This window comes from Oscarella lobularis, chromosome 7, assembly GCF_947507565.1.
Source record: "Oscarella lobularis chromosome 7, ooOscLobu1.1, whole genome shotgun sequence".
Lineage (NCBI taxonomy): Eukaryota > Metazoa > Porifera > Homoscleromorpha > Homosclerophorida > Oscarellidae > Oscarella > Oscarella lobularis.
This window is the reverse complement of record NC_089181.1, coordinates 1,467,921-1,493,081: the sequence shown is the minus strand read 5'-3', so window position 1 is coordinate 1,493,081 and position 25,161 is coordinate 1,467,921. Positions and strand designations below refer to the sequence as shown.

Sequence of the window (25,161 nt, the reverse complement as noted above, 5' to 3'; positions counted from 1 at the left end):
CGTCGTTTCATTGGCGAGCTGGTTTGTACTGACTTTCTTTTGTAACGGATTGACAGATATCTTTGATATCGTTTAGGGAAATATGTCGGTACAGATTCGCTCAAAAGCGAAAAGAGCTCAAAAAGACGGTAGATCTGCTAAACGAAGCAGAAAGGAAAAGAGTGAAGTTGGTAGATCAGAAGAATTCTAATAAAGTATCGGAGAAATAGAAGGGGTCGACTATAGCCTACGCAACCCACGATCCACTCATCATTCACTCTCGTGAGAGTGTGGGAGAAGGAGGCGACTCGTGACTTGCAACGCTTGAGTCGACGATGGAAATTGCCTTGTTTCTCGCTTTGCTCACTTCCTCTTTGGCTCTTCCGCTGACTTCGCTCGGCGAGAATTGGGCCGTTCTCGTGTCGGGTTCGTACACGTGGATGAATTATCGTCATCAAGTGCGTTCTTGTTTGCGTGACGTTTTGTGGATACAAATGGAGGCGCTCTTTCTTTTTAGGCGGATGTTTATCACGCGTATCAGCTGATGAAGAAGCACGGAATTGACGAGAGCCACATCATTGTGATGCATTACGACGACATCGCTCACAACGTTCGGTCAGTTATTATTAGTTACCAAATGCCTAGTAAAAGTCAATGCTAATTTTAAAGGAATCCGACTCCAGGAATAGTTGTCAACAAGGTAGTACATTTCCGAAGACGCTTCTAATATGCTGTAATATATGTATTTATGTATGTTAAAATTTAGCCCAATGGAACGAATGTCTATCGTGAAATCCCAAAAGATTACACCGGACTGGCGAGATCTCATACTATGACGCTCTTGACTCTGATCATTTGTTAAATTATCAATTTTGTGTAGGAGGTGACGGTAGAGAATTTTCTCTCTGTTCTGAGAGGTGATAAGAGTGCGGACGGAAAAGTTTTAAAAAGGTCATATTTTGTAAATGACGTTAGTTTTTAGTACGTTGGCATTTCTATTCATTTAGCGGTCCAAATGATCACGTTTTTATTAATTTCGTTGATCACGGTGCACCAGGTCTCGTAGCTTTTCCGCATGAACGGGTATGAGATAGCAAAATCGTTGCGTTGCGTTGCGTTGCATTCTCTTTTGCAACAGATGTACGCTGATCACTTTTTCGACGCAATTCAAGACATGCACGACAAGAGAATGTTCAGCAAGGTCAAACTGATATTAGCAGTGGAATTGATGTTCTTTATCCGGTGCCGTCTCTGATAACCAGTTGGTCATATACATGGAAGCGTGTGAAGCGGGTTCAATGTTTCAAGACATCATGCCCGATGACATGAACGGTAAAACTGCGCGCAATAGCTCCTCGTTTCTACTCGGTATCTGAAATGATGTAATCTCTCAGTCTATGTTGTGACGGCTTCCAATTCAACCCAATCGTCGTACGCTTGCTATTTTGACAAGAAACGAATGACGTACCTTGGGGACGTCTTCAGCATCAAGTGGATGGAGGACGAAGATAAAGTGAGCTAAATGCCTACAGTACTTCCCGTTCTTTTCTTTCCAAGCTGATGTAGAATCCTATTGAACGGCAGACACTGCAACAGCAATATAAACTTGTAAAGAAGGAAACGATTACGAGCAACGTGAGCCGTTACGGAGACATGGTACTCTATTTAATTCTTTTGTGCGAGTCTTACGCGCTGGTGTTTCAGCAATTTACTGACGCGCATTTGGACGAATTCATGGCAGGCCACTCCTCGAATTTGACAAGTTCACATATCTATCTCACTCTTGATGCTGCATTTTCAAAGCCTACTCCTCCGGTACGCTTAATCGTCGCGAGAGCTGAAGAGATACTTTTGACAGATTAATTCTCCACAGCCGCACCCTAAACCAATTCATCCGTGTGAAGATCCTGTACCAAGTCGAGATGTTTCACTTGCCATTCTTTATCATCAAGTCTCTGCCGCCACGACCAAGGAAGATATTGAATCTCTGAAGAGGCAAATTCACAGCGAGCTTACAGTTATATGATGCATTGTGTTTCTAATGGTTTGTCTTACAGTGTTTTGTTTTTTTGTTTTGTAGCTTCGCAAGAAGATCGCTAAAACGTTGGATCTTGTTGCGGCTGAGTGTCTTCAGAGTTCGAACAGCAGCATCGTATTGGAGGAAGTGATAACCAATTCAGATGCTAGACCTCGAAATTTTAACTGCTACAGAACCGTGGTTGAACACTTCTCTGCACAATGTTTTGATTTAAGCAAGGTCTGTTGCTTGTCAAGTTACTAGTAGTTTTTAGTGAAATGAGTTGTGTTGTTTTGTAGTACGATTTTGCTCTTGGCCAACTATTCAAGCTATCGAATTTGTGCGAAGGCGCAGTTCCAACGGACACAATCAAGTCTGCTCTGTCTCGTGCGTGTGCCTAAATGACTGTACGTACAATGTATATGTAAATGTTTTTGGCGGCTTTTTGTACATGTCTGCATGTCTTTTTTGTGCAAGTTCCCATTAGTGTCCTTTCTCTGTTCCCGCCTAACTAGCGTACAAGTTCACAAGCATTTTTACAGTCGTGCAAAAAATTAGGAGACGCAAAATTCTATAAGAAGTTGGCACATACTGTACATGTACAGTACATACAGTAGACTACATACAGTACATACATACACTTCACCCACATACACACATAAATAATACAATTAAGACTTGTCATCAATCGAATCGGTTGGTGCGTCTAATTTGCCTTGCATGTCTTTTCCGGGCCCGGGACAGTTGGGGTGGATAGGTAGGAAATTTGACGTCAACGGCGACGGGCGGTCCGACGAGGGAATAAGCGGAACAAGTACGTACTGTTAGCATTGAAGAGCTGCATTGAATTAACTAAAAGAATAATCCCCCAAAAATGTTCAATTTCTCGAGAAAGGACTGGCTTTTAATTAGAGTAGTAGCTTACTGCTTGAAGGCTTGCTCACTGGCACCATATGTATGTATCTATGATGGCGAAAGAACTTCAAAATTTGAAGCGCGACGACCGACGACGTGGTAACCCGTATATCTGGTTAGGGTAAACGGCTTTTTCTTTCGTTTTCTTGCAAAGCCGTTTACCCTACCCGAATATACGGGCATCACGCAAAAGCAATACACGATTATAGCACCATACGAATCTGGGCGAAGACCCCTGCAATCACGATTTACGAATTAGAGTCAAGTGTCGTTGAATCGCGAACGCGAATCTCGATTGGTGTGCGTTGCAACGTGGGTGATTTGCATAAGACCTACCACATGAGGATCTACAAAAGAAGAAAATGAAAGCGAAAAGACGAAAAACGCATGCAACTATCTAAAAAGAAATTGCAGACACTTCACCGAATTATTTGTTATCAACTTCTTCCTGCTTGGTTTTCATCTCCTTTTTCATCGCTTCACTACCTCGATGCTCTCCGTACAGAGGATTCGAAATTTCAATTCGATCATACACGGGTTCTTTTGTTGACTCCGACTCATCTCTTTCTGACGACGCAGGCAGCGGAGGAATAGCTGTTTGCTGATAGGTGATCATTTCTTCGTACAAATCCTCCGAGGGTGCTGAACGTTCACCGAGTGGCCTTAGATAAGATGTACGTGCACTAAAAAGTAAAACAAATTATTCGCAAGAAGCAACAAAATAAACACGCATTAATTAATAAAACGACTACAAGTAAAGTCTTTCTTACTCGATGTCTGGTCGCCTTCGCCTCCTCCAAATGCGCACCGCAACTCCAAAGATGATGATGATAAATAGAACCAAGAAACCCATAATTCCGTAAAATATGACAGATGTTCCACCGTTATCCACGATCCCAGCTGTAGGTGCTATTACACTGTCTGCATGAAAAAAAGAAACAGAATTATAAAACCAGTAAGTCTGAGAGAACGTAGCAACGACTGATTAGACGTCGTTCTTACCTAACTGAAAGCGCTTCGGCAAGCTAGATGGACTTTGACCTGCTGCTGTTGCCGCCGTAATGGTAACAAGGTACTCGACTCCTACTCTGAGGTTGCCAACAGAATACTCCGTCTTGTCGGCTGGGATCGAATACGCTGTAGTAATATATCCAAGGTCACTTACAGTTGGAGTGAAAGTCAGGGTGTACATTGTCAAGACTCCCTGGCGCTTGCTCGGCGCCAGAGGTTCCCAGTGAACAACAGCGGTAACACCAGAAACGACAATGTCAGTGACAAGAGGAGCTTCAAGAGGAGCTAAAAATCAATGTTGTCACCCAACAACAACTAGCCAATTTATTTCCTAACCCGTCTCAGCCGTTGTTATTGTTCCTGTTGAAACAGGACCACACTGATAATGTCCGTCGACGAGAGTGCAGGGAGACAACGTGAAAACGTAAAGTCGGTTTCCGTCGAGACCGATTATTGTCTGCCTCAATTTTTCCTCCAAAGGAGCTTCACTTTGGATGTGTCCAGGTGTAGGCGAAGCTCTAGTTGTTCTTCCCTTACCTTGAGCGTCATAATGCAAATTATAGGCTCGAATAACTCCGTTACGATTCCGCAGATACGGTAGGTTCCACAGAAGCGTTACAGTGACCAGCCCATCAACACCCGCGGCAGTCGTCATATTAAAATTTCGTACCGATGACGACGGAGCTAAAACTTGCTATCAGACAAATATTTTAGCCTAGCTTAGCTAAGCAATTACCTGACTGATTTGTCGCAAAGACGGTGGAAATAGCAATTCCCTTTCCAGCAGCCGTTTCTGCCCGCAAATTCACTTTGTATTGAGTAAAAGGATGCAGCCCCGTCAGATGAAAGAATCTTTTCTCCGGGGAGAAAACGTAGGTCGTCTTCAAAGTCCAGACCTGCGAATCCTGACCCCCTTCCACCCCGACAGCATTTAGGTAGCTAAAATCGGTGATTTCTAAATGATAGGCAAGCAATAGTCCATTTGGCTTCCTCGGCGGACTCCAGGTCAAAACGTCATCTGTCGCGCGACCAGTAGATGCCAAAAATTTAGTAGGAGCCGATGGCACTGTGAAGCGCAAGGTGATGCATTACTACAAATCATCTCGAAGCTCTCACCGTCTTCGCTTGTGCGCACAGCTTGCGAAGCTGTCCACATGCTCTCAAGTCGGCTTCCATCCTCCGCCAACGTCAAAATTCGAATACTCACTTTGTAGTACGTCCATCTGTCAATTTTATTCAAGCGCTTGTAAATGGTGCCTTATTAATTCTTACTTTTGCAGCTCGGTTAGAGTATGATTCGTCCCGTTTATGACAAACGGTGCTGAGAAGTCACTGCGATTTGTCGCATAGTACTGGATTTGATATCCATCAAAATAACCATTGATATTTTTGGCAAGCGGTGGAATCCACTCAACAAAAATTGACGTCGAGTTAATTTCACTAGCGTGAACAAACAGCGGAGGATCACTAGGCCCTATAGAAAATTTATATTAAAAAAGCCTATTCTTATTGCACAGATAAACCTGCTCTTGTTCGTACTTCCACCACAGCAAAAGGACCTGGGCCTACATTCGTGTATGCACGAATTCTAATGCAGTACATCACAAACTCTTCAAGGCCAGTCAATGTCCAGTGCGTCGCCAAAGCGCTGACATTGAGTCGATTTGTGAAATTTCCAAATTCTGTTTTGCTGTAAACGATTTCGTAAAGAAGTAGTTGACCATTAAGAAATTGATCTTGGGGCGAAGTCCAACTAAAGTTGAGTGCTGTTGGAGAAATGCTAGCTACGGAAGTGATACTAGGAGGGCCACTTGGCTCTAATAGAAACAGAGACTATATAAGAGCTGTAATGAAGAAAAATCTAAGTTGCCTGCCTGATTCAGAAGTTCGCACTGTTGCTGGAACACTCCGATCCCCAATTCCAGCACTTGTTTGACCGGCCACTTCAAAAGTGTATACGGTGTATGGATGAAGGTTGAAAACAATTACGCTTTGCAAGCCTGTGACAACAGTCAAATTTTCTTTTTGGCCGTGTCTCAAATAGAACAACGTGAAACCGAGAAGACGACCATTCAGTCTAAAAGGCATTTCCCAAGCGGCCTCCACGCTTGTAGCTGAGAGAACAACAAGAGACAAAGCCTTGGGATCACTAGGAACTATAAAAAACACAATCAATAAGACATTTACTGATTATTCCTCATATCCAGACCGCTTTCGTGAGTTCTGGTCTTTCTTGGTGTTGTCCCGCCATGGGGACCTGTTCCTCCGCCTGTTGTTGCTGCGACTGTAATAGTATAATTTGTATAGGGTAATAGGTTTGTTAGTAAAAGAGATGTAGTTTCGTTTCCTTTCAAAACAACTTGAACTTCGTCGTCGGAATCGGTTTCGTACGCGACGGTAAAGCCGGTCAGAACTCCAAAAATGAATTGTACTGCTGGTTTGCGCCACTGAACTAAAATTTCACTAGCAGAGCGAGTGGTTGCAGTGATGTTCGGTGGCGAGACTAAAGGAGCTAAAGGAAATCATTAGCAAATTATCCTCTATCAATACCATCATACTCATGTATATACTGTACCTGCTTCGCCGGTTTTCACGTATACTGGTGTGCTTCCTGGGCTTTCGCCAACGAAGTTTTGGGCAAATAAGCGTATTAGATACACTGTGTGAGGTGCTAGTGAGGACAATGAGTAAGAAGAAATAGACGAATTTAGAGAGACGGCGTAGTGTTGCTTTGGCGGCTGAAGCGTTGAAAAAGAAATTCTGAATCCGGTTAAATTTCCGTTAATGCTTTCTGGAGAAGGAGCCTAAAACACAACGTACGTTATATATAGCACTCTACTTACTATAGTACGTACGTACAAGGCAATCTATATCATCAAAACTGCGAATCGAAGACTCTTTTAAAAAATCATGCAAGTGCTGAAACCTTAAATTACATATGCCATCTGAGTCCAGTAGACCGGCTTAGTCAGTTTTCGAAAAAAAATGATCTCGTCAACTATCAAACACTACTTTACTCTAAAGCGAGCTCTTTATCGGGCAAGCAAAATTTGTTTGTAAGAGGATCAAAGATGCTACCTTCCAGGAAATAAGTACGCTTTCCGAGCCTTGAGCTCGAGCGTCGGTAACTGTCGGTGAAGAAGACGGTGCCGACGATAACGTGCGAACCTCCATCGCAGATGAATAGTTGCCCCATAAATCATTTCCTGCTGGCTCTTCAGTCTTGGCTCTCACTGCCAATCTATATATACGATTTGGAAGCAAGTCGATTATCGTTATTGTCAAAAGGTCAGTTGGATGAACCAGAAGCTGAAGCTGCCTTCCCCTACCAAAAGACTCGTCCGAGTATAAGATAGAGTAACCTCTGATCAGCCCATTAGGAAAAGTGGGCGGTCGCCACGAAAGAAAAACCGCATGAGAGGAAGCTGCCACGGCAGCAAATGACGTTGGAACAGAGGGAGCTATAAAATTTATAAATCGAATATTTGTTAATCTTTCGTTCTGCTTCATGTACCTGCTTGCTTTGTCTGAGCTGAAGTTACTTCACTAAATGAGCCAGCGCCGACTTGATTGACCGCTCGAACTTGCACGCCGTAAATCGTGTACGCAGATAGATCAGTGAAAATCGTCACAAACGTTGTTGAGGGCACAGAAACCACGGCATTCAGACGCTGCCCCGCAAGTTTAACGATAAAACTCGTCACAGGAGCGTTGCCGTCGAACGACGGAACAGTCCACGATGCTTCCATAGACCATGCAGTGAGAGCGACAAGACGCGGCTTTTCAAGTTTGGTAGGTTCCACTACATAAAAATAACGTGATCAAAGCTCCTGTACAATTTTTCTTTACCGAGCTGAATAAGTGTGAAGGATCTCTCTGCCACTCCTGCGCGATTTATACCAATGCACTTGTACTCGCCTTCGCTGCTGCCGTTTATGTTGTGAAACACCAAATCAGAACCGTTTGATCTAGATACTTGACGGACGGCGTTACTCTGTTTTGAACTAATAGGCAATTTTCCGTGATACCAAGCAACGCTTGGCATTGGGTCACCATCTAACAAATAACATGAAAAGATCTGAGGATCCTTGCCTGCCGCAGTAGCAGCATAGACATAGGTGATTTCATTTCGCTGAACAACTCTATCTGCCGATGATAGATTCAACTTAAGTGATGGAATAACTAAAGAGTAACGTATGAAAATTTACACTCTAATAGCTAGGCACTCCGTTCCAAAATTAGTAAAAACCGTAAAACCTTGTTAATACTCGCGTGGGACAAGCTACAGGCTACAACGATAAGAACGAAAGTACCGGTAGAATGCCTCCTAAAAAGTAACGTATGAAAATTTACACTCTAATAGCTAGGCACTCCGTTCCAAAATTAGTAAAAACCGTAAAACCTTGTTAATACTCGCGTGGGACAAGCTACAGGCTACAACGATAAGAACGAAAGTACCGGTAGAATGCCTCCTAAAACTATCTGGGAATCAGGAGTGCTCAGCTCAACTAAAAGACTTTACCGTCACAGGTAGGAAGGTCATTGCTCCAACCCACAGTCAGCGAACTTTGGTGGCCTATTTCGACACACTGCGTAGTTGGAAGACCAACCATGACTCGATCCTTCTGACACGCAAAACGCAGGGTAGAACTGTAGACAAACGTCGCTGAAACAGGCAGCCTTCGGCCGTGAACAGGTACTCCAGGATCCAAGCAGTAGCGAGCTGGAGAGAAAACCATTATTATTATTTTCTATAATTCAATGGAAAATCAATTTGGGAAGGACTGATAAGCAGGGATCTAATTTACCGACCAACCCTTTGGCGCTATAGACAAACACGTGCCTAAAACGTACTGCATCAATTGCCTCACCATCACAAACTGCTGGAATGCCATCCCATTGGCCGTTGGCCTGGCAGAGCCGCGTGGATTCCCCAAAAATGTCATGTCCTGAATTGCACTTGAAAGACGCTACCGATCCATAAGTCGTATTCGTTATTGTAGCACTGCCGTTCGAGGGTATAGCCGGCATACCGCAGTCAACAACTAGAAAAAAGTAAAATACTATTCTGTCTGTTTATAAACAGGTTTTCCGTACTTTTGCATCGCGTCTGTGTTCCACTCCACAATCCACCGACTTGACAAGTTCGGCGAGACGACCCCTGTATAGCGAATCCTAACATGCAAGAGAACGAGGCTACGTCGCCGTAGTTACGTCCTCCTGACACATATCCAAATGCGGGAGCTGACAATGAAACACAACCGGAATTAGCTAAACAAAAAATTAATAACTTTTAACAACACTCGCTGTCATTTTACCAGCAGTTGTGCACGATGTTGCTGATCCACTCCACTGCCCATTGGATTCGCAAACCCGTCGTGCTGACCCTTGTATCGTATACCCAGCGTTACAACTGAATGTCGCGGCGGACAAGTAGACAGTTGACGGCAGCGTCATGCGTCCGTTAGAGGGAGCCGTCAACGCTCCACAACTGACAACTAGGAGAGAAAAGAATAAGGTTTTACCCGCATAAGTCAACAAATCTCACTGGTGCAACTAGCTGGTGAGCCCGTCCACAAGCCGTTCAGCTGACAGATACGCGAGTGGGAACCAGACAACCGGTATCCAACGCTGCACGTAAACGTAACAATCGTTCCTACAGTTCTGGAGGTGGTAGATTTGGAGCCAAAGCTCGGCGTAGACAGAAATGAACAATAAATTCCTACGCGAAAAAAAGACACTGTAGTGAGGAACAATCCAAATATTGCATACGCACGGCTGCAAGTCGGCTGATATCCGCTCCAAAAGCCCGAAGACAAACAGGTGCGACTAGACGAACCAGACAAACTGTAACCCAAATTGCAGCTAAACCTTATTGTTGATTGATATAATGTCGAGCTGCCAGAAAAGGTGCCATAGAATGGCGCAGACAACGAACCGCAGTCACGACCTAGACGAAAATACCTCAGTATTCTTGCATCTTTTTCCCCCACGCTTACGATTGCAGGTCGTCGGTGTTCCCGACCAAGTCCCGTCACTTTGACACGTTCTCAAGCCGGAGCCACTGACAAGAAAGCCGCTATTGCACGTGAAAACAACCGTCGTTCCGCGAGAAGTAGAAGCGCTTGATTTGAAGCAGTTCTGCGGCGTTGGAAGAGCCAAGCAAAATACTCCTGGACTAGCACTTCCACATGTCACCCCGGCATCTTCAGTGTGCAAACAGTTGTGCGCACCCCATTGCGATTTAGTGCAAGATTCTATTGTCGTCTCGGAGCCAGTGCAATTGACGTCGTCGAGCCAGATTGCTCCTGATCCTTGGCCGTAACGCGCGCAGCAATCAGCGGTAATCGCTGAACCGTATCCCAATTGATTGCAGATCACATTCGCATCTGCAAGAGTCCAATCATCGTCGCAAATCGACCCCCATTGGCCATCGTGAAACACTTCAACTCGCCCCTCGAAGTTCGTTGTTCCTCCAACGAGCCTCACAGACGCTCCACCTTAATCAATTAATAATACATGAAAATTGACCATAATAAAGACACGGATTAATGAAATTGACCTTCATAAAGACCGGGTAATTAAGTAACAAGGACTTTTTGAAGGTGGCCTTCATAAGGAATGAAGACCCGTTCATTTATGTTTAGTCAATCAACGCGTTCATAGTTAAGGTCTAAATTTTTGCCAAATTAAACCACTTACTTCGGCAAACAACGCCAACATCTTCGCTGTGGCCGCAGTTGTTTGAACCCCACCCGAGGTGAGAACAGTCGTTGAGTCTTGATTCGTTCACACACGCGACGTCGTCAAGCCAGATAGTCCCTCTGCCCGACCCAAAGTAAACATCGCTGCGCCTGTTAGGGTCAGACGAGGTCATGAAGAGTTGGCGGCAGACGACGTCGGCGTTCACTCGAGTCCAAAGGTCATCGCAAACGCTTCCCCATTCGGCATTAAAAAATATTTCCACTCTACCTTCGAACTTGGATGTTCCGCCAACAAGTCGTAGAGGACTGACACCTAGAATGAAAAAAATATTTCGAATGCTTCATAATTAATTAGCGAGAGGATGTGACTTTCGCAAGTGACTCCAGCGTCTTCACTGTGATGGCAGTTGTGTGCACCCCACAACGAATGAGAGCACTGGTCGAGGCTCAGCTCGCTTCCTGAACACGAAACATCGTCGAGCCAAATCGTTCCACTTCCTTGACCAAAGTATGCACTGGAGCGATAGGCTACAGCGTTTGAAGCAAACAGCTGCGTGCAAACGACTTGAGCGTCACTGATGCTCCAAAAATCATCGCAAACGGTTCCCCATATTCCATTATGTAAAATTTCAACGCGACCTTCGTAGTGCGTTGATCCGCCAACAAGTCGCACATCGTTTTGATCTACAGAAAAATTATTTTATTAGAAAGCCGTACTTCCTGCAGCCATACTACGATTGCAGATCACACTAGCATCATCCGAGTGGGTACAATCATTGCTACCCCAGGCACTGTGGCTGCATCCATCAAGACTGGACTCTGATCCGGAGCAGATCATTCTATCTAACCAGATTGGACCAGAGCCGCGACCGAAGTAAGCTCTGTGCAAATAGTTCTGAGGAGTTGTGGAGAAAAGTTGATTGCATACGACTCTTGCATCGTTGTAGCTCCAATAGTCATCGCAAACCGTCCCCCACTGACCGTTATGCTTTACTTCCACTCGGCCTTCAAAACGAGTTGTTCCCCCAACAAGTCGGATGACACTTCCACCTAGAACAAAGAAACGTTGCCATAAGAAATAAAATACTTAAATTGACGCACTGCCGCACAACACTCCTGCGTCTTCAAAATGAAAACAATCGTGGATGCCCCATCCTCCGTGTAGACACTTATCTAAGCTCAATTCCTTGTTTGTACAACGCACATAGTCTAACCAAATTTGGCCAGACCCCTGCCCATAGTACCCTGCGCCCATCGCTGCTATGCCCCTGGTAGAAAACAACTGCCGACAAACGACTATAGCGTCGTAATAGTTCCAGCTGTCATCGCAGATCGTGCCCCACGTCCCGTTGTGAAAGATTTCAACTCTTCCACCATATGCCGACGAGCCACCAACAAGTCTTAATTTATTTTCTTGAGCTAACGGGTGGAAACAACAGGGTTAGTATTCGTAAATATTTACTCACAGACACTGCCACACAACAATGCAGAAGTTCGCTTAGAAGAGCTTCTGATTGCATTAGTACCGTCTTCTACTCGCTATAGTACAGAGGAACATCTAATTCGAACATCATATTGTAAGTATCAGTCCAAATCAAAACTAAGCATTGACATAAAAAATGGCTGCTCTTTCTAAAATTCTGAACAGAACCACTAAAGTATTTACATTAAAGTGACACAAAATTTACCTTTGCAAATAACTCCAGCATCTTCTCCGTGATTGCAGTTATGTAAACCCCACAAAGGGTGAATACAACCGTCCAAACTGCTCTCATTTCCGTTGCAGGCCACATCATCAAGCCAAATTGTGCCTGAGCCTTGTCCAAAGAAAGCCAACTTCTTTGCCTCTACAGCTCCTGTTCCAAACAGCTGATGGCAAACGACGTGAGCATCGTTTAAGTCCCAATTGTCGTCACAAACTGTTCCCCATCGGTTATTGTGGTAGACTCGAACGCGGCCTTCATAGCCAGTCGAGCCCCCATCCAAACGTACCTCTGAAGACACGAAGTTCGCTTAGTTAAAAACGATATAAACCAGTTCTTCTCTTCAGGTTAATTTTTAAACTCAAGTACCCAAGCTAGTGAGGAGTGCGCATGACCTCACTACGGAATGCGGATGCTGCAAAAGATTGGGGTACTGTGTAAACTGTTTTTATGACTGATTTATCTCATTAGTCTACTAGACCATCTGGACGACGTCTCCTTTGCCAATTACAATAGAAGAGAAGGACGAGATCGTACCAGTTTGCGCTGAACAGCCCTTCGCTGCCAGTTGCGTCGATAACACTCCAAGAATAAGCAGAAATGACGTCGTCATTGCCGCTGCGGCAACTTCTGGTGTTTTCCAGCAATTTAAAGTGAATGATTTAACGCCGGTTCACTATAGAGAGAGAAGGAAGCTACATTTCTACATTGATCTAAATGAAGTCAGACGTACAAGAAAAGGGAGGACACCGGCAGGGCACTGCACCTTATAGAAAGCAGCGGCTAAGTGCTTCAGTCAAACCCGTATGTTTGTTTAGTTGTCGCGTATCACATGAAAAGACAAATTGAACAAAGTTATGCAAACCACCAATTTTGCCCATAGGAAAGGAAACGGGTCTCAGGAAAAAAGGTCTTTTCACCGAACACACATGGCACATAGCCAGAACCCTATATAATGCAATCAAACGCATATATGCCAACCTTTCGGTGTTGAAAATGGGGAGGGTCTGGGGGCGTACAGTAACCCAAAAAATATTTCGGCGTGGTCTAAGCCAAATCGTTTTTACACAATCTGGCAAATGGCTATCATATAACCAGAGCTCTTAATTCAGAATACAGCAAAACTACATGTATCTTAATTAAGCAAATTCAACTCATGAGTATTTTTACAGCCAGTATTGAATATCGACGGTATTTGATAGAGCTAAGCTCAAGACACTGCTGTCAGCGGGGTCACGAGTTTATGATCAGCGTAATTAAATAGAAGAAAGACCAGCTCATGAAATATAATTGTAGTACACGTTTCATGATCTGATTCTGGATCGGGGCATTAGCCGCCCGCATAGTAGTAGAGCAGGCGTCGGGGGGAACGGCGGGAGAAGACTCCAAAATCGGGACGGTTGGCATGTATGCAAACGTCAAAAGACTGTTGCGAACCCGGCCATCCGCTCGCTCATTTCTCAGGCTCTTTCTTTCCGTCTTTTCGATCGAATGATGTCCAGATTTCTCCACAGTCTAATAAACCCGCCTAATGCTCAACTGGTCGCCTTCAAAAAGCGTCTCGCAACCACTGCTCGCAACGCAAGTGGACAGCACGGATCCGTGTAGACACGTGATGAACATTCCCGGACGCAAGCAACTGGTCACCTAAAGCCGTGCCCAAAACTTTAATGCCATGATTCCTCGAATTTTGCTTGTGTGCCCTGGAGGCTGAACCTTTTCTGTTTTATTTTCAATTTGTAACGGTTAGAGATTGACAGTGTATTAGGTGGTGGTCATGTGACCTGTGGATATATAGATTTCCCCATTGGTGGTTGATCGAATGATGAACGCTATGATTCCCACTACCTCTCCACCCTTATTAATTGCCTCACCGTTTTGAGTCCAACCCGAGGAAGATCCTTTACAATTTGGTGAAGAATATTATAATTAATTAATCCCTGGCACGAGGGTTTGTTGGAGACGCGATCGGGGTGGGTCCGAGATGAGTTGGTGACTGGTTAGCTCGTAAACGGGTTTGGCCTGCTCGTTGCGCCGTGGCTGCCGGTCGACTGCTACGTCGGCGTCAGGCTGAAAGCCGGAAATTGGGTACTCGCAGCACACGTCGCCGCGAGTAGCGAGGAGTCTTTGACTCGAGAGGCAGAGGTATGCGCTTAGCGGGTGCATGGGCGCGCATACCGTTACCAATCGGTAGAATGGCTGAGGCCGTCGATTGTTTAGGTGGGCGTATCGCCGATATGTCTGGGAACGAAACTTTGAAACGCGGATGTGGCTGCTTGTTTTCGAGGCGTCGCCCTTGTCGGATTACTTGTTTTGTTTGGGTTTGGACGTGATCTGACCCTAGGACATTAATGGAAAGGCGCGAGGAGAAAGGCGTCGAGACGAGACGCCGTCGACCCTCACATCTTGCGGTTGAATATTTAATCGCGTTGTTTTGGCGTTTCCGTGAAGAGAATCCTGTGCTTTCCCGTGGAAAGCCAAGCATTCCCGTAAGAATTGAGGTGTTTGTTTGGATTTGAGACGAAGGTGTCATGGGGCGTCTCGTGCGTCCCAAAATCAGTTGCGATCGAGAACAAGACAAAGTCGGCGGCAAGTGAAGAAGGCAAACTGGGTACAATTGCCGGCACGATGAGGCGGCAGGAACGCCGCAACCCCCCCGACACCAGCAAACGCCGCAGCTGCTGCGCCAGCTGCTGCGCCAGCTGCACCTCAACCGGGACACGCTGCTGCTCATTCAAATGCCGCTCATCCACAAGGCGACGAACGGGACTTCGTCACGATTGAGAGGTACTGGGGAGATGTCAACGAAGATCTAGACGGTTGGCTGTTTCATGTCAAAACAGCTTCGGAGTTGAAAGGGTCACGGGGGGACGAACAACGCAAGCTGCAAAGAGCTGTCGTCGGGTCGAGCTCGAACAGAATACCAGTCTTTCAAGATGAACCAGCCGAACAACAAGTCACAGTTCGAAGAATTTCTTCGCCGTGAGTTCGGGCCAAGTGATCCCATCGACTATTACACCAGGAAGTTGTGCCATATAAAGCAGGAATCAGAGGAATCCATCTTCGAGTACAACTCAAAATTTTGCGACCTGCTAGCGAAGCTGCGAAATGTTCAACCTGACCCACTTCCCGAACGGTTGTTAGTCCTCTACACTGTATTACGTTGACGGCCTCCGCCCAGAATTCCAAATTGAATTAGAACGTGATGCACCAAGAAGTATCCGCTGCGTACCGAAGCGCTGAAAAAGCTGAAAGAGTTTGGAGAAGGCAGATATGTTCCCGAACCTCGGCTAGCGTTTGTTCTGTTATATCGGGAAAGTCGACGGATGAGCTAGGAGAACCGCCTGCTAAGAAACCAGCGGAAGAAGACGAATCAACGATGAAGGAGTTGAAGGAACTGTTTGGCCGCACTGCAGAAATGATAGCTAGTCACCAGAAGACGATTGAGTTTCTCCTTGAACAACAGAAAAACCAGGCACAGTCGGTCATGAAACAGGCGGCTCAGTCTAAATCAGAAAAACGAAGAGCTTCTTTTCGAGGAAATTGTTACTTCTGCAAAAAGCCAGGCCACCGTATGTCAGAATGCTTTAAAAGGAAAGCGGAAATTTGGCGGAAATCTAGAAGCAGGAACGGACGACGATCACAAGAGTCCTCGAAATCAAAGCCGGAGGAGCACGGAAACCCTGCCGATGTGATCCGAGGTACATGTGACACGGCAACGATGAAATCTGGATTATCATTCTGCGAACTGTCATTGAGGGAATTGACGCCACCTTGATGATTTGATAAGAGTCAAAACACACAGTCCTCAGAGTGTGTGGATTTCGGATACTTTTCGCGGGATCAGAACCTTTTTGCTTCATTTACTTCTCTTATTCTCTTATATAGCTATAAACTAGTTCTTTTCCAAAGTTTCAGCTCGGTCACGTCTTCAGATTTGAAAAAGGTCAGCAACATGTGACGTGCACAGAGTGATTTTCTTCAATTAAAGAATTGAATAAATTCTATTTTTTCAGCTATTGTGTCTAAAAATAACATCCGCTTGACCTTCTCGGCTGTTGCCGAAAATTTTGACGGTGTCTAAACTTACAAAAGCAGTCAAACGTTCTAAAAAACCGATAAAATATAGTTGGGGAAGCGGCGAGACGTAATTATCTATTTTGTTGCTAAAAGTCTGCAAGCCTCCGTGCACCAGTGTTTTTGAGGCATAACAGGTCTACCTATGAATTTTTATACCTTCTAGCAATATTTTAGCTGCCGGTAACTTCAATTTGCTAACCGGGCCGCAGAAAATCGCTCTCTCTACAGTCGTTGTCCAAAAATGTCGCTGACTTTGCTCGAATCTCATTTGGCGACTCCTACTTCGACCGATCGAGTTGAAGTTTCTAAGGTTATATCTTCCGCCGGCCGCGCCTCCAAGGCACACGAGAACTGTTACTACATGTAGATGGTCGCATCTTCGACATCTATATTCGCATTTTCTCGGTTGAATAGCGCGCTTTAGACCACGGCGGTCTTTGTTCGCGAAATGGCGACGAGAGCGGCGAAACGAGTCTTCTGCCCTTGCCGCTGGTTTTATTCGACCTCAAAGTGGTCGTCGCCTCAGCAACTTCATCGATGGCACGAACCGGACGGCGTTCGAACGAAAATTCTCGTCTACAACAGCCTAACACGCTCGAAAGTTCCCCTCGTCGTTCCGAAATCCAAACCAATATCATGGTAACGAAAGTATAAGCACGGCCAACAGGTAAATTCGGTAGAGGTTACGTATACGTCAAGGTACCAATGCGGACCCACAGTGTACGACCACTCTCACTTGGGCCATGCCTGGTTACGATGCTCGCTTTCCCTCGCCTCTCTCGAATTGTGACGTTCTTCGTTTTTCGTAGCTCCTACGTGCGATTCGATGTGCTGCGACGCATCATGAAACACCACTTCGGCTTGGCCATTCACCAGGTGATGGGAATCACGGACATCGACGATAAAATCATTGTTAAAGCAAAAGAGGCACGACGGATTTGGGAGCGGGAGGCTTTTGCGTGTCGCGCTACTTCATTGTTTTCTTCGCTAGTTAGGGGAGCCGGCTAGCGTGGTCGCGCAGCGATACGAGGACGATTTTTTGGAAGACATGGCTTCTTTGGGGGTTGGTGATGATTGATGTTAGAGGGCATTGTGCGCTAAGATTCTGTTGAAGGTTTTGCCGCCAGATCGTTATACTCGCGTTACCGATTATATTCCGGAAATTGTCCATTTTATTGAGGAAATAGTGGCAAAAGGATATGGCTATACGGCGTCTGACGGTCAGGCTAAAGTAATTTATTCAAAAATGTTTTTTTATATTTCGTGTTCTTGTAGGTAGCGTCTACTTTGACACGGATGCATATGGTGACCAGTACGGGAAACTTCAGTTCGGCATTGGCCAAGAGGTTTCTGATGAAAGCACTCGTACGTCCACATCTGATTGACCTAGTTAATTAAGCCTGAAAGTCTGGTGTAAAGATTCTGAGAAAAAATGCCCAAGGGATTTTGCCCTTTGGAAAGGTGCAAAGCCAGGTGAACCCTTGTGGCCTGGGCCAAAGGGATACATGAAAGGGAGACCAGGATGGCACATTGAATGCTCTGCTATGGCTTCGTAAGGTCTTAGTCGTATCTTATTTCAAGATTTCTTGGAACGGTGTAATTTGCCTATTTAGCTTTGTATTTGGCCCATCATTGGACATTCATACTGGAGGCATTGATCTTCTCTTTCCTCATCACAATAACGAAATTGCCCAGTGTGAGGCATGCCACTCTGTTGAGCAGTGGTGCAACTACTTTCTCCATTCCGGTATTGTGCTGAATAGGCTACATCTGCTGTCGTTATCCGTTTGTCGTCCACTGCTTTAGGCCACCTTAGCGTCAGTCAGGAAAAAATGTCCAAGTCATTGGGAAATTACGTAACTATAAAGGTGACAGATAAGATAATAAAGGGGATGGTGCATTAGGCTCAAGCTTCCCTCGATTCAGGATTTTCTTAAGAAGTATTCTGCAAGCCAGTTTCGTATTTTCTGTCTACTTAGCAGCTACAGATCAGGTGAAAATGGCTATCCTTTCTTTTGGAAATTGAGGTAAATTCTAGGTATTGAATACACTGAATCAAGTCTGAAGGAAGCCGTGTCTCTTGAAAAGAAATTATCCTCGTTTTTGGAAAGCTGTGGGTCCTACGTTCGTGGGCAGATGGTAGGAGGAGACATAATTGAATCCGACCTTCTACTGGAGTAAGCCCAAGAAAATTGTTCTCTACCTGGTATTGTAGTCTTTTGCGCGCAGACTGTCCACGTGTCAAAGAGATGTACTGTCGTCGTTTGCAGATGATTTCGACACTGCCACGGCAATGAAGCGACTTCTCAGATTAGTTCATATTACTAACCGTCAGCTGTTTTCCGACGTAGGAATACAACAGTATTTCTTAGAGAGTGAAACAAGTCAACAGAGTACTTTTAGGCGAATGTAATTGCGGGACGGAACCCGTCTTCTGTTGCTGCTGTCGCGGGTTTCGTAGAGTCTCAAATGGAACTTCTCGGATGTAACCTCTCTTCTTCTCAGGTTCGGCCGGCCAGTCGGTACTACCTGTATCTGAAGTAATCGCGATCTTTTTCATCTTTCGCGCAGGGATCCGAGTGTATGAATTCTGACGTCATGGACACTGTCATTGACTTTAGAAGTCGTATTCGTCAGTTGGCGAAGGCGTCGAATGATCCATTGAAAGCTGAAGTACTTCTAGCGTGCGATGAATTAAGGGAAAAGCTCAAAGCTCAAGCTGGAATTACAGTAAAGGTGCACTCGTACCGTACTACTGTAGGCTTACTAAAATTTTTAACCTTTTTGATTTCATAGGACTCAAACTGTGGCGCTACCTGGCAGATGAAGAGGGGCAGGTAAAATTGAGAGCGCCTTTGTAATGTATACAATCCGTTCAAAAAATCAAACTTAGCTGCACATCTTGACCTAATTTTGATTTACATGACTTACCATCCGGCTGCTAGTTTGCGAGACAAGTTACTTACGATTGCGAAATCGTCACTGATGCGCTTTCTCGGCGCGTCCGTGCATCTTTTTATTTATTTCCCGAACAACAAGGAAAGTCCGTCTTCTCCATCCGGCTGAAAGTCTGGTTGCTTGCGCCGAAACGATAGTTTTGGCAAATTGAAATTCATTTCGCGTTTCTTGCAGAACGCCTGAGCCAGTGGCTTCTAGAAACAGACTACACAGTGAATTAGATGATAGAAAATATATCCACCCCAATGATAGGCTGAAAAATTGATCGAACGAGGCGCATCTGCTCTTTTCTCGTCCTTTCAGTCTGTTGGGGGTTTTCACACAATCCGTTCAGTTCCTAAGTAAAGGTTTTACGGCAGGGTATGAGCGTAATAAGCGAGAGTAACCTGGAAGAGGGAAATATTGGAGTCAGGCAAAGACAAGAGTATGTCAACTAGACCAGGGTTTCGGGTGGTTCTCTAAAGAGGACGATGTAACTAGTTAAAATTTTTGCACTCTCTGTTCCGCACCCAAAGTTTGTATAGCTTTAAAGCTAGAGCCATTAGCGTTTGAGCAGCCCCTTCGTGTTGGCCATGTCTCTCAAGGCCCTATTTAACTGTAATTTAAAACCGCGAGAAGATGAGAATGGAAGACGATTACTTGCAGTACAGCAATATACAGCTGCTGAACAACGTTGCCCGACGAAACAGCATTCAACATCTTAAACGTGAGTACGATAAAATTTGCGCGACACAAGGAGTAAGCTTAACCTTACAGTGTCACATGACACAAGCAGAAGCTTGGCCGCTTTTACTGCGGCTACTGTATCTAGCCAAGTCAAGCACGAAAAGAGAAGTGAAGCAGCATGCTGACAAGTAACCTGAATTCAGATATTAGCGGGAAAAATTACGGCCCTGCCTGTGATACCTCAGAATCCATTAAATGTTGGCCTAAATCTGACAAGGGATTCTCATCCGGCAACTCCGTCATATCAACTGTCAAAAAAATTGAAGCATAAAAAATTAATTATGAATATTCGCATGCAGTACCGTCTGCCTCATCTTCTGCTTCTGCCGGTGAGTTCCCATCTTCTAAACGAACTCTTTTATTTAGGCAAACCTCTGAAAATCAACGAATTATGCCTCCAACATTTCTACATATTTTCTTTCGAGACATACGCAGAAAGGCGATCATTTCTCGAGTAAGATTCGACAAGATACGACGTTCCAAAACTTCTTCCCTTTCATTCCTGTAAACCCATTGAAGAGTTAATAAACGCCAATTAATGCGAAGTCGATTATATATGTATATATATATTTATATATATATACTCTGCTGCAATGAGTGTCTCAGCAATTTTGTTCCAGTCCGATGAGAGTCGCTTGAAGAGAAACTCAAAGACGGCAGGACAGAAAACGTCAATGAAAGATGAAAAGTGCTCCGGAGGACAGTGCAAGCAGAGAGGGCGAATAGTTGATCGTAATCAGGATACGCCTATAGTCAAAGAAAAAACGCACTCTGTCTTCAAACTCATGCGAAAGAAAAAGAAAGGATATGAATGACGGAGCGAAGGTAATAATTCGGAACGTAGGAGACATTCGCCAGAGCGGTTAGCAGAAGCGTGCGAGCAAAATCGTCGAACCCATACAAAGAACCAAAAGCCTCTCCAAGCGTCCCCGTAAACGAAACGCTGAAACGGTTGTGAAAATTACCGGTAGATCTACCTCTACGAGGCTGTACCACACGTCCATTGTGTTGACAAGAAGAACGTGAGCTCGGTCTAATAGCGCGTCAGAGTCGGTATCTTCGCCCCGGCGCGTAGGTACGCCTAAAAGAGACTTATTCTCAGAAGCCGTGAGAGAGAAGACGCCTTGAAACTCGGGTTCAATTGATACGAAAACGTCCGGTTTCCAAAACGAAGTAATCAGTCTGAGAAACAAAATAACATCACACCTTCGGATTTTGAACAATTGGTGAACGTACTCGAACACGGTGAGCAGGACTTTGATATGTGGAAAAATCAGCTTGGAAATTTCCTCTTTTCCACGCAACGCCGTAGGTGAACAGGGAATTAGGCAACGTCGCTCTATAGCAAGTAGTGTTTTGAGACAAAACACAAACTTGAAGGAAAACCGTTATAGGCAGTAAAGAGAGGACTTTAAGGACTATATATCTATACCTGTTTGGCCCACTCCAATCCAACCGTCTTCATTCCTGTAGAGCCACCTCCGTCCAGAGAGAGCATGTTGTGAAAGAATATCTTCGAATCTTTCAGAATACTGGAAGGCAAAGAAAAGTACGGAAATAAGAGCTGAAAGAATGCTGATAACAATACCGGCAATCAGTTGCGTCCAAAAATAATGCGTTCACGGGAGCTATTAGACTTTGAATAAATTCAACTTTTTTCGCTGTATCATCTAAACTTTGACTAGGAAAAAGAGACATAGCGACGATCGCTATTGAACGAGACGTATAAAGATAAGGGGTCACCTTAGGGATATGAGACCTTCTACGAATATTACTCTCTCAAGATAGAGGAGAAGGTTTTCGTTGATAAGCCTTTTCACGTGATCACGCACCTGATCAAATAATCTCTAAACAGACGTGTAAGACTGCCGACCAAGTGGAGTATGACATGACGTCATACCACAGCAAGAGTCCCATAATCTTTGCACAAGGACAAAAACATTGAGCACGACAGGCGCCTCAAGGACGCGAGAGAGCGATCAAAAGACAGCGTAGGCTAAAAAAGCACCGCTTAAGAAACACGGAGAAAATAGAAAAATCCTTACGTCGTCTTTGTTCCTCTGTACAATACCTTGGAAGAACGAAAAAATCTAACCGAAGACTAATATTACTAAATGCTTTGGCATCAAACAATAGCTACTTTGGAAAAAATAGGCGTAATTCGATCAGGTCTGCACTCCAAGCAAGGAAAGAGAGCGTAAAGGCAGTTCAAATTACAACGAATAAGCTCATCATCCTTGCAAAATAAAGGAAACACGTTTACGTATTATTGGGTTTGATATACCTTTGCGTCAGTGCCAACAAGGGCATCAATAGCCTGACCGCCGAGATCAGCTGATATCTGCTAACCGACCTGTCTTTCTGGACAACAAAGGAAACAAACCTACCTGCAAGTCTACACGTGACATGACCAACTCAAGTACAAAGGCAAGAGCATCCCACTCTGTAAGGAAAAAGAGCTAAGCAAAAAGCTTAAAAAACACTTACTGTGCGCACTATTACCCACGTAGTGACACGTCTCCGATGGTTCCAACAATCGGGCAAGCTCCTTTGTCACAATCCGGAGAGCTACATCTGGGATGAGAGCTGTTACAATCGTTATGATCGTTTTAGCGACGGATCTAAGCCCTTCAAAGACCAAAGTCAGAAGCAAAAGAGCGCTCAAATACAAAACTAACGCCCAAAGTGCACGTAATATTCGTCAATGTCAGCAAAATCGCACTGAGCAAAGACAACTGATTTTTGAAACAGCGATGTCGCCATTGACGAATCGTACAACACGCCAATACACTATAAAGCATAAACGGAGATTACGAAGAACTTGTAACGCTTCTCTAAAGATAAACCTTGGATTGCCTTAGGCCAGACAATTCCAACACCGCGGGAAGATGAGTAAGAAACGTCTGGTCTCGTAGAATTGCGTCATTTTTTAGAAACGCTAGCCACGTCTGCATAGACGTCATCCCCAATGTCTAACGTTGGCAAAGGCACAACAGTTACATCTTCTAGAAGCTCAAGAAAAGAATCCTGCAACTCACCTGACTTGGATGTTTGAGGAACGTCATCAAGCACTGAAGATATTTGTCAAAATTAGGCGGCCGCTTCATTCTCGGAAACCTCTCGCTCCCCTTAGCAATACAACAGCTTTACTAATGGAAAAATCCATAACAGTGTAACCTGAACGCACCCACAAGGAACAAAGCTGAGATACGCCTACCGTAGATAAAACATTACAGGCCCTTTTTAGGCCTTCATAATTAGCTTCGTCAGATAAACTAAATTAAAGCGCCACTGAAGGCTAGCTAACACGACCGACTATAGAGCGCTGCTTAAATTTACCTTATCAGTTCTATCAGATGAAGTATAGGCTTGTCTCTAAAAAGGTACAAAATCAAACTCCTCTCCTCCAGTTTTCCCTTAAAATAATCTCTCTTCAGGAAGCGCAACGACGTTTCCAGTCAATTTACTTTTCGGTTTGCCAGGACCGACAGAGAATCCAGCGCCGGAATTTTTACCTCATCAGTAAGCAGCAAGGCGCAGATAAGATCAATCAAAGAGCCGTCGTTCTCAAATACAGCCTCCAAAGAAGCCAACTCAAAAACTCTAGCCAAACAAAGGAGGCACAGCCGAATCAGCTCTGTCCTTGAAGCAGCCTTTAAAACGCAACACTCGAAAAATCGTAGAAGCAACACAAATGAGATTACCGTCAGCGATTGAAGCGTACATTCCAAAAACTTTAACAAGCATTTCTCAACTTGAAGTGATTGAATGAGCTCTGCCTTTCTCTTCTGTGACAGGTGCACATCAGAGGTGACATCTTCAGCCAGGTGAATTAGAACCAAAATAACCAACTCGAGTTGCTCTTCCTAACAGAATGCCATGCCCAATTTTGCCCTTGATGTGAAAATTGCGCTTCACCCCCATCTGAGAGATCTCTAGCAAGCCAGAGAGACAGTTAGGCCAGTGCTGAGGCCAGGAAACTTTCATCAAGTCAACGACCAAGCTAACGAGGCCACTCTTGAGTACATGCTCTGAGCAAGTAGGCCCCAGACCCTAGAAACAACCAGCTTTTTAGCTAACTGCGTTATCACTGGTGGCTCTGTTCCCCTTCTAGTGCTAGGCTTACGTCAGAGAGACACCGAAGAGCAGAGCGCTGGAAGTCCTGCTTCATTTCAGACGTAAGACTGTTCCACTGGTCCCTGCGATTTTTGAGGGGCATCAGAGGAGAAGGGCCTGGGGGGAGGAGGCTATGCACTCACGTCACAACGTGCCTCATCGACTGGTAGCCGTAGTAGCGAACGGGCAGCGATAGTGTGGATGCATTTATCAGCGCCATTCCAGCGTGCCATAGCTGCGCGCTGCTGGATGATGATCTGAAGTCTTCGCATATCTGTACAAATTAGGGCCGCTGAACCATCACTAGCTAGCTAAAAGCTGGATGCTCTCACTTGATACGCGCGCTGACGCTCTTCTCGAGTTCCCGTCAAACCAACGGCAAGTTCGACGGCAGCTGCAATAACTCGAAGATCCATATTATTTCTATAGAAGAGGTTCTTGAAGAAAGCCAAGCCAGGAGCTGGTTTTCGGCACTTACTATGATCGCTCGAAAGTGGAAAGGTAGTAAATGTCAGTAGTAAATGAGCCGACCACCGCAGGTGTACGTTAGTCTGGTTAACCAGACTCCAGGAGACTCCGGGAGTCTCCAGGGGGGGTCGTTCGCTACCGCGCGTTAGGTCGTCCGAAGTTGGCTGAAACTTCGTCCTTTCCTTTACTAGCATATCTTTTTTTCTTTCCATCGCTTGTACGCAACAAACCAAAGTTGCGCTACATCATTTTTATTCACTACGCGTCTCAGGCTAAAGAGATTTGACCGCCCGCGCGTTTGACGGTCGAATGGTCGAAGCTTTTCCCTTGTTCATATACGAATTCCAGCTTCTTTTTAGAGTTGAAGCCTTCTTTTATCAGATTCATTCTTGTGTCCGCTCTTCCATGGCTTTCTTTCGGCTTCGCAAATAACATAGGCTGCAGTACTGTGCAGAACCATTAATTTTCGTTCTTATCTTGAGAG

General features: G+C 44.9%; 4 protein-coding genes across 11 annotated transcripts; 2 read left to right on the top strand and 2 right to left on the bottom strand.

Moving 5' to 3' along the window:
- Positions 1 to 101: 101 nt before the first annotated feature.
- LOC136189116 (legumain-like) lies at positions 102 to 2,507 on the top strand. Of its 2 annotated transcripts, XM_065976957.1 has the most exons (15): positions 102 to 170; positions 226 to 437; positions 497 to 594; positions 649 to 679; positions 746 to 796; positions 860 to 930; positions 987 to 1,062; positions 1,118 to 1,180; positions 1,242 to 1,311; positions 1,374 to 1,492; positions 1,546 to 1,635; positions 1,684 to 1,794; positions 1,853 to 1,996; positions 2,060 to 2,236; positions 2,296 to 2,507. In XM_065976957.1, exons 2-15 carry the CDS (start codon positions 315 to 317, stop codon positions 2,395 to 2,397), a joined length of 1,326 nt encoding a protein of 441 aa, XP_065833029.1. In that variant the 5' UTR covers positions 102 to 170; positions 226 to 314; the 3' UTR covers positions 2,398 to 2,507. The 2 variants fall into 2 exon arrangements, with proteins under 2 accessions (XP_065833029.1, XP_065833030.1); XM_065976958.1 differs by lacking the exon at positions 102 to 170 and having other exon boundaries at positions 223 to 437.
- A 714-nt stretch (positions 2,508 to 3,221) lies between these two features.
- On the bottom strand, positions 3,222 to 13,927 carry LOC136188759 (uncharacterized). 2 transcript variants are annotated; one of them, XM_065976545.1, is made up of 28 exons: positions 13,063 to 13,927; positions 12,867 to 13,005; positions 12,315 to 12,620; positions 11,728 to 12,045; positions 11,359 to 11,676; positions 10,996 to 11,310; positions 10,625 to 10,939; positions 9,922 to 10,422; positions 9,699 to 9,872; positions 9,471 to 9,644; positions 9,241 to 9,420; positions 9,020 to 9,193; positions 8,794 to 8,967; positions 8,445 to 8,645; positions 7,772 to 8,104; positions 7,437 to 7,724; positions 7,001 to 7,383; positions 6,498 to 6,726; positions 6,132 to 6,434; positions 5,797 to 6,078; positions 5,446 to 5,739; positions 5,195 to 5,396; positions 5,039 to 5,145; positions 4,659 to 4,988; positions 4,259 to 4,606; positions 3,914 to 4,207; positions 3,682 to 3,832; positions 3,222 to 3,594 (listed from the first exon to the last, which is right to left on the bottom strand). In XM_065976545.1, exons 2-28 carry the CDS (start codon positions 12,940 to 12,942, stop codon positions 3,339 to 3,341), a joined length of 7,026 nt encoding a protein of 2,341 aa, XP_065832617.1. In that variant the 5' UTR covers positions 12,943 to 13,005; positions 13,063 to 13,927; the 3' UTR covers positions 3,222 to 3,338. The 2 variants fall into 2 exon arrangements, with proteins under 2 accessions (XP_065832617.1, XP_065832618.1); XM_065976546.1 differs by having other exon boundaries at positions 13,096 to 13,927.
- Positions 13,928 to 16,840: 2,913 nt separating this feature from the next.
- On the top strand, positions 16,841 to 19,428 carry LOC136188736 (cysteine--tRNA ligase, mitochondrial-like). 5 transcript variants are annotated; one of them, XM_065976510.1, is made up of 15 exons: positions 16,841 to 17,048; positions 17,109 to 17,159; positions 17,219 to 17,336; positions 17,401 to 17,472; positions 17,524 to 17,629; positions 17,685 to 17,774; positions 17,829 to 17,961; positions 18,023 to 18,156; positions 18,216 to 18,277; positions 18,336 to 18,402; positions 18,448 to 18,586; positions 18,639 to 18,756; positions 18,813 to 18,914; positions 18,981 to 19,145; positions 19,206 to 19,428. In XM_065976510.1, the coding sequence occupies exons 1-15, from the start codon at positions 16,858 to 16,860 to the stop codon at positions 19,248 to 19,250; spliced, it is 1,593 nt and encodes a 530-aa protein (XP_065832582.1). In that variant the 5' UTR covers positions 16,841 to 16,857; the 3' UTR covers positions 19,251 to 19,428. The 5 variants fall into 5 exon arrangements, with proteins under 5 accessions (XP_065832582.1, XP_065832583.1, XP_065832587.1 ...); XM_065976515.1 differs by having other exon boundaries at positions 16,915 to 17,076; positions 17,129 to 17,159; XM_065976514.1 differs by having other exon boundaries at positions 16,996 to 17,057.
- LOC136188735 (exportin-5-like) lies at positions 19,300 to 24,790 on the bottom strand. Of its 2 annotated transcripts, none has more exons than XM_065976508.1 (34): positions 24,688 to 24,790; positions 24,542 to 24,632; positions 24,353 to 24,483; positions 24,220 to 24,292; positions 24,012 to 24,146; positions 23,798 to 23,959; positions 23,561 to 23,746; positions 23,433 to 23,509; positions 23,281 to 23,368; positions 23,132 to 23,221; positions 22,940 to 23,065; positions 22,772 to 22,883; positions 22,600 to 22,721; positions 22,481 to 22,552; positions 22,378 to 22,434; positions 22,234 to 22,329; positions 22,139 to 22,183; positions 21,994 to 22,089; positions 21,837 to 21,940; positions 21,682 to 21,774; positions 21,526 to 21,625; positions 21,330 to 21,466; positions 21,087 to 21,275; positions 20,904 to 21,036; positions 20,678 to 20,826; positions 20,525 to 20,595; positions 20,396 to 20,467; positions 20,274 to 20,341; positions 20,122 to 20,226; positions 20,007 to 20,066; positions 19,877 to 19,954; positions 19,754 to 19,825; positions 19,609 to 19,704; positions 19,300 to 19,561 (listed from the first exon to the last, which is right to left on the bottom strand). In XM_065976508.1, exons 2-34 carry the CDS (start codon positions 24,623 to 24,625, stop codon positions 19,430 to 19,432), a joined length of 3,411 nt encoding a protein of 1,136 aa, XP_065832580.1. In that variant the 5' UTR covers positions 24,626 to 24,632; positions 24,688 to 24,790; the 3' UTR covers positions 19,300 to 19,429. The 2 variants fall into 2 exon arrangements, with proteins under 2 accessions (XP_065832580.1, XP_065832581.1); XM_065976509.1 differs by having other exon boundaries at positions 19,301 to 19,561; positions 22,481 to 22,536; positions 22,596 to 22,721.
- Between the last annotated feature and the right edge of the window lie 371 nt (positions 24,791 to 25,161).

Coding starts and splice junctions, on each gene's coding strand:
- LOC136188759 (XM_065976545.1), bottom strand. CDS start 12,942: ATGACGACGTCATTTCTGCTTATTCTTGGAGTGTTATCGACGCAACTG. Junction 8,646..8,793: donor CATTCCAGCAGTTTGTGATG/GTGAGGCAATTG, acceptor TTTTCTCTCCAG/CTCGCTACTGCTTGGATCCT. Junction 4,989..5,038: donor TGTGCGCACAAGCGAAGACG/GTGAGAGCTTCG, acceptor TGCGCTTCACAG/TGCCATCGGCTCCTACTAAA.
- LOC136188736 (XM_065976510.1), top strand. CDS start 16,858: ATGGCGACGAGAGCGGCGAAACGAGTCTTCTGCCCTTGCCGCTGGTTT. Junction 17,962..18,022: donor GAATGCTCTGCTATGGCTTC/GTAAGGTCTTAG, acceptor TTGCCTATTTAG/CTTTGTATTTGGCCCATCAT. Junction 18,278..18,335: donor GAAATTACGTAACTATAAAG/GTGACAGATAAG, acceptor CCCTCGATTCAG/GATTTTCTTAAGAAGTATTC.
- LOC136188735 (XM_065976508.1), bottom strand. CDS start 24,625: ATGGATCTTCGAGTTATTGCAGCTGCCGTCGAACTTGCCGTTGGTTTG. Junction 23,510..23,560: donor CGGTCCTGGCAAACCGAAAA/GTAAATTGACTG, acceptor GATTATTTTAAG/GGAAAACTGGAGGAGAGGAG. Junction 20,827..20,903: donor ATTACCTTCGCTCCGTCATT/CATATCCTTTCT, acceptor GTATCCTGATTA/CGATCAACTATTCGCCCTCT.
- LOC136189116 (XM_065976957.1), top strand. CDS start 315: ATGGAAATTGCCTTGTTTCTCGCTTTGCTCACTTCCTCTTTGGCTCTT. Junction 1,063..1,117: donor TAGCTTTTCCGCATGAACGG/GTATGAGATAGC, acceptor CTTTTGCAACAG/ATGTACGCTGATCACTTTTT. Junction 1,181..1,241: donor ACAAGAGAATGTTCAGCAAG/GTCAAACTGATA, acceptor TCTGATAACCAG/TTGGTCATATACATGGAAGC.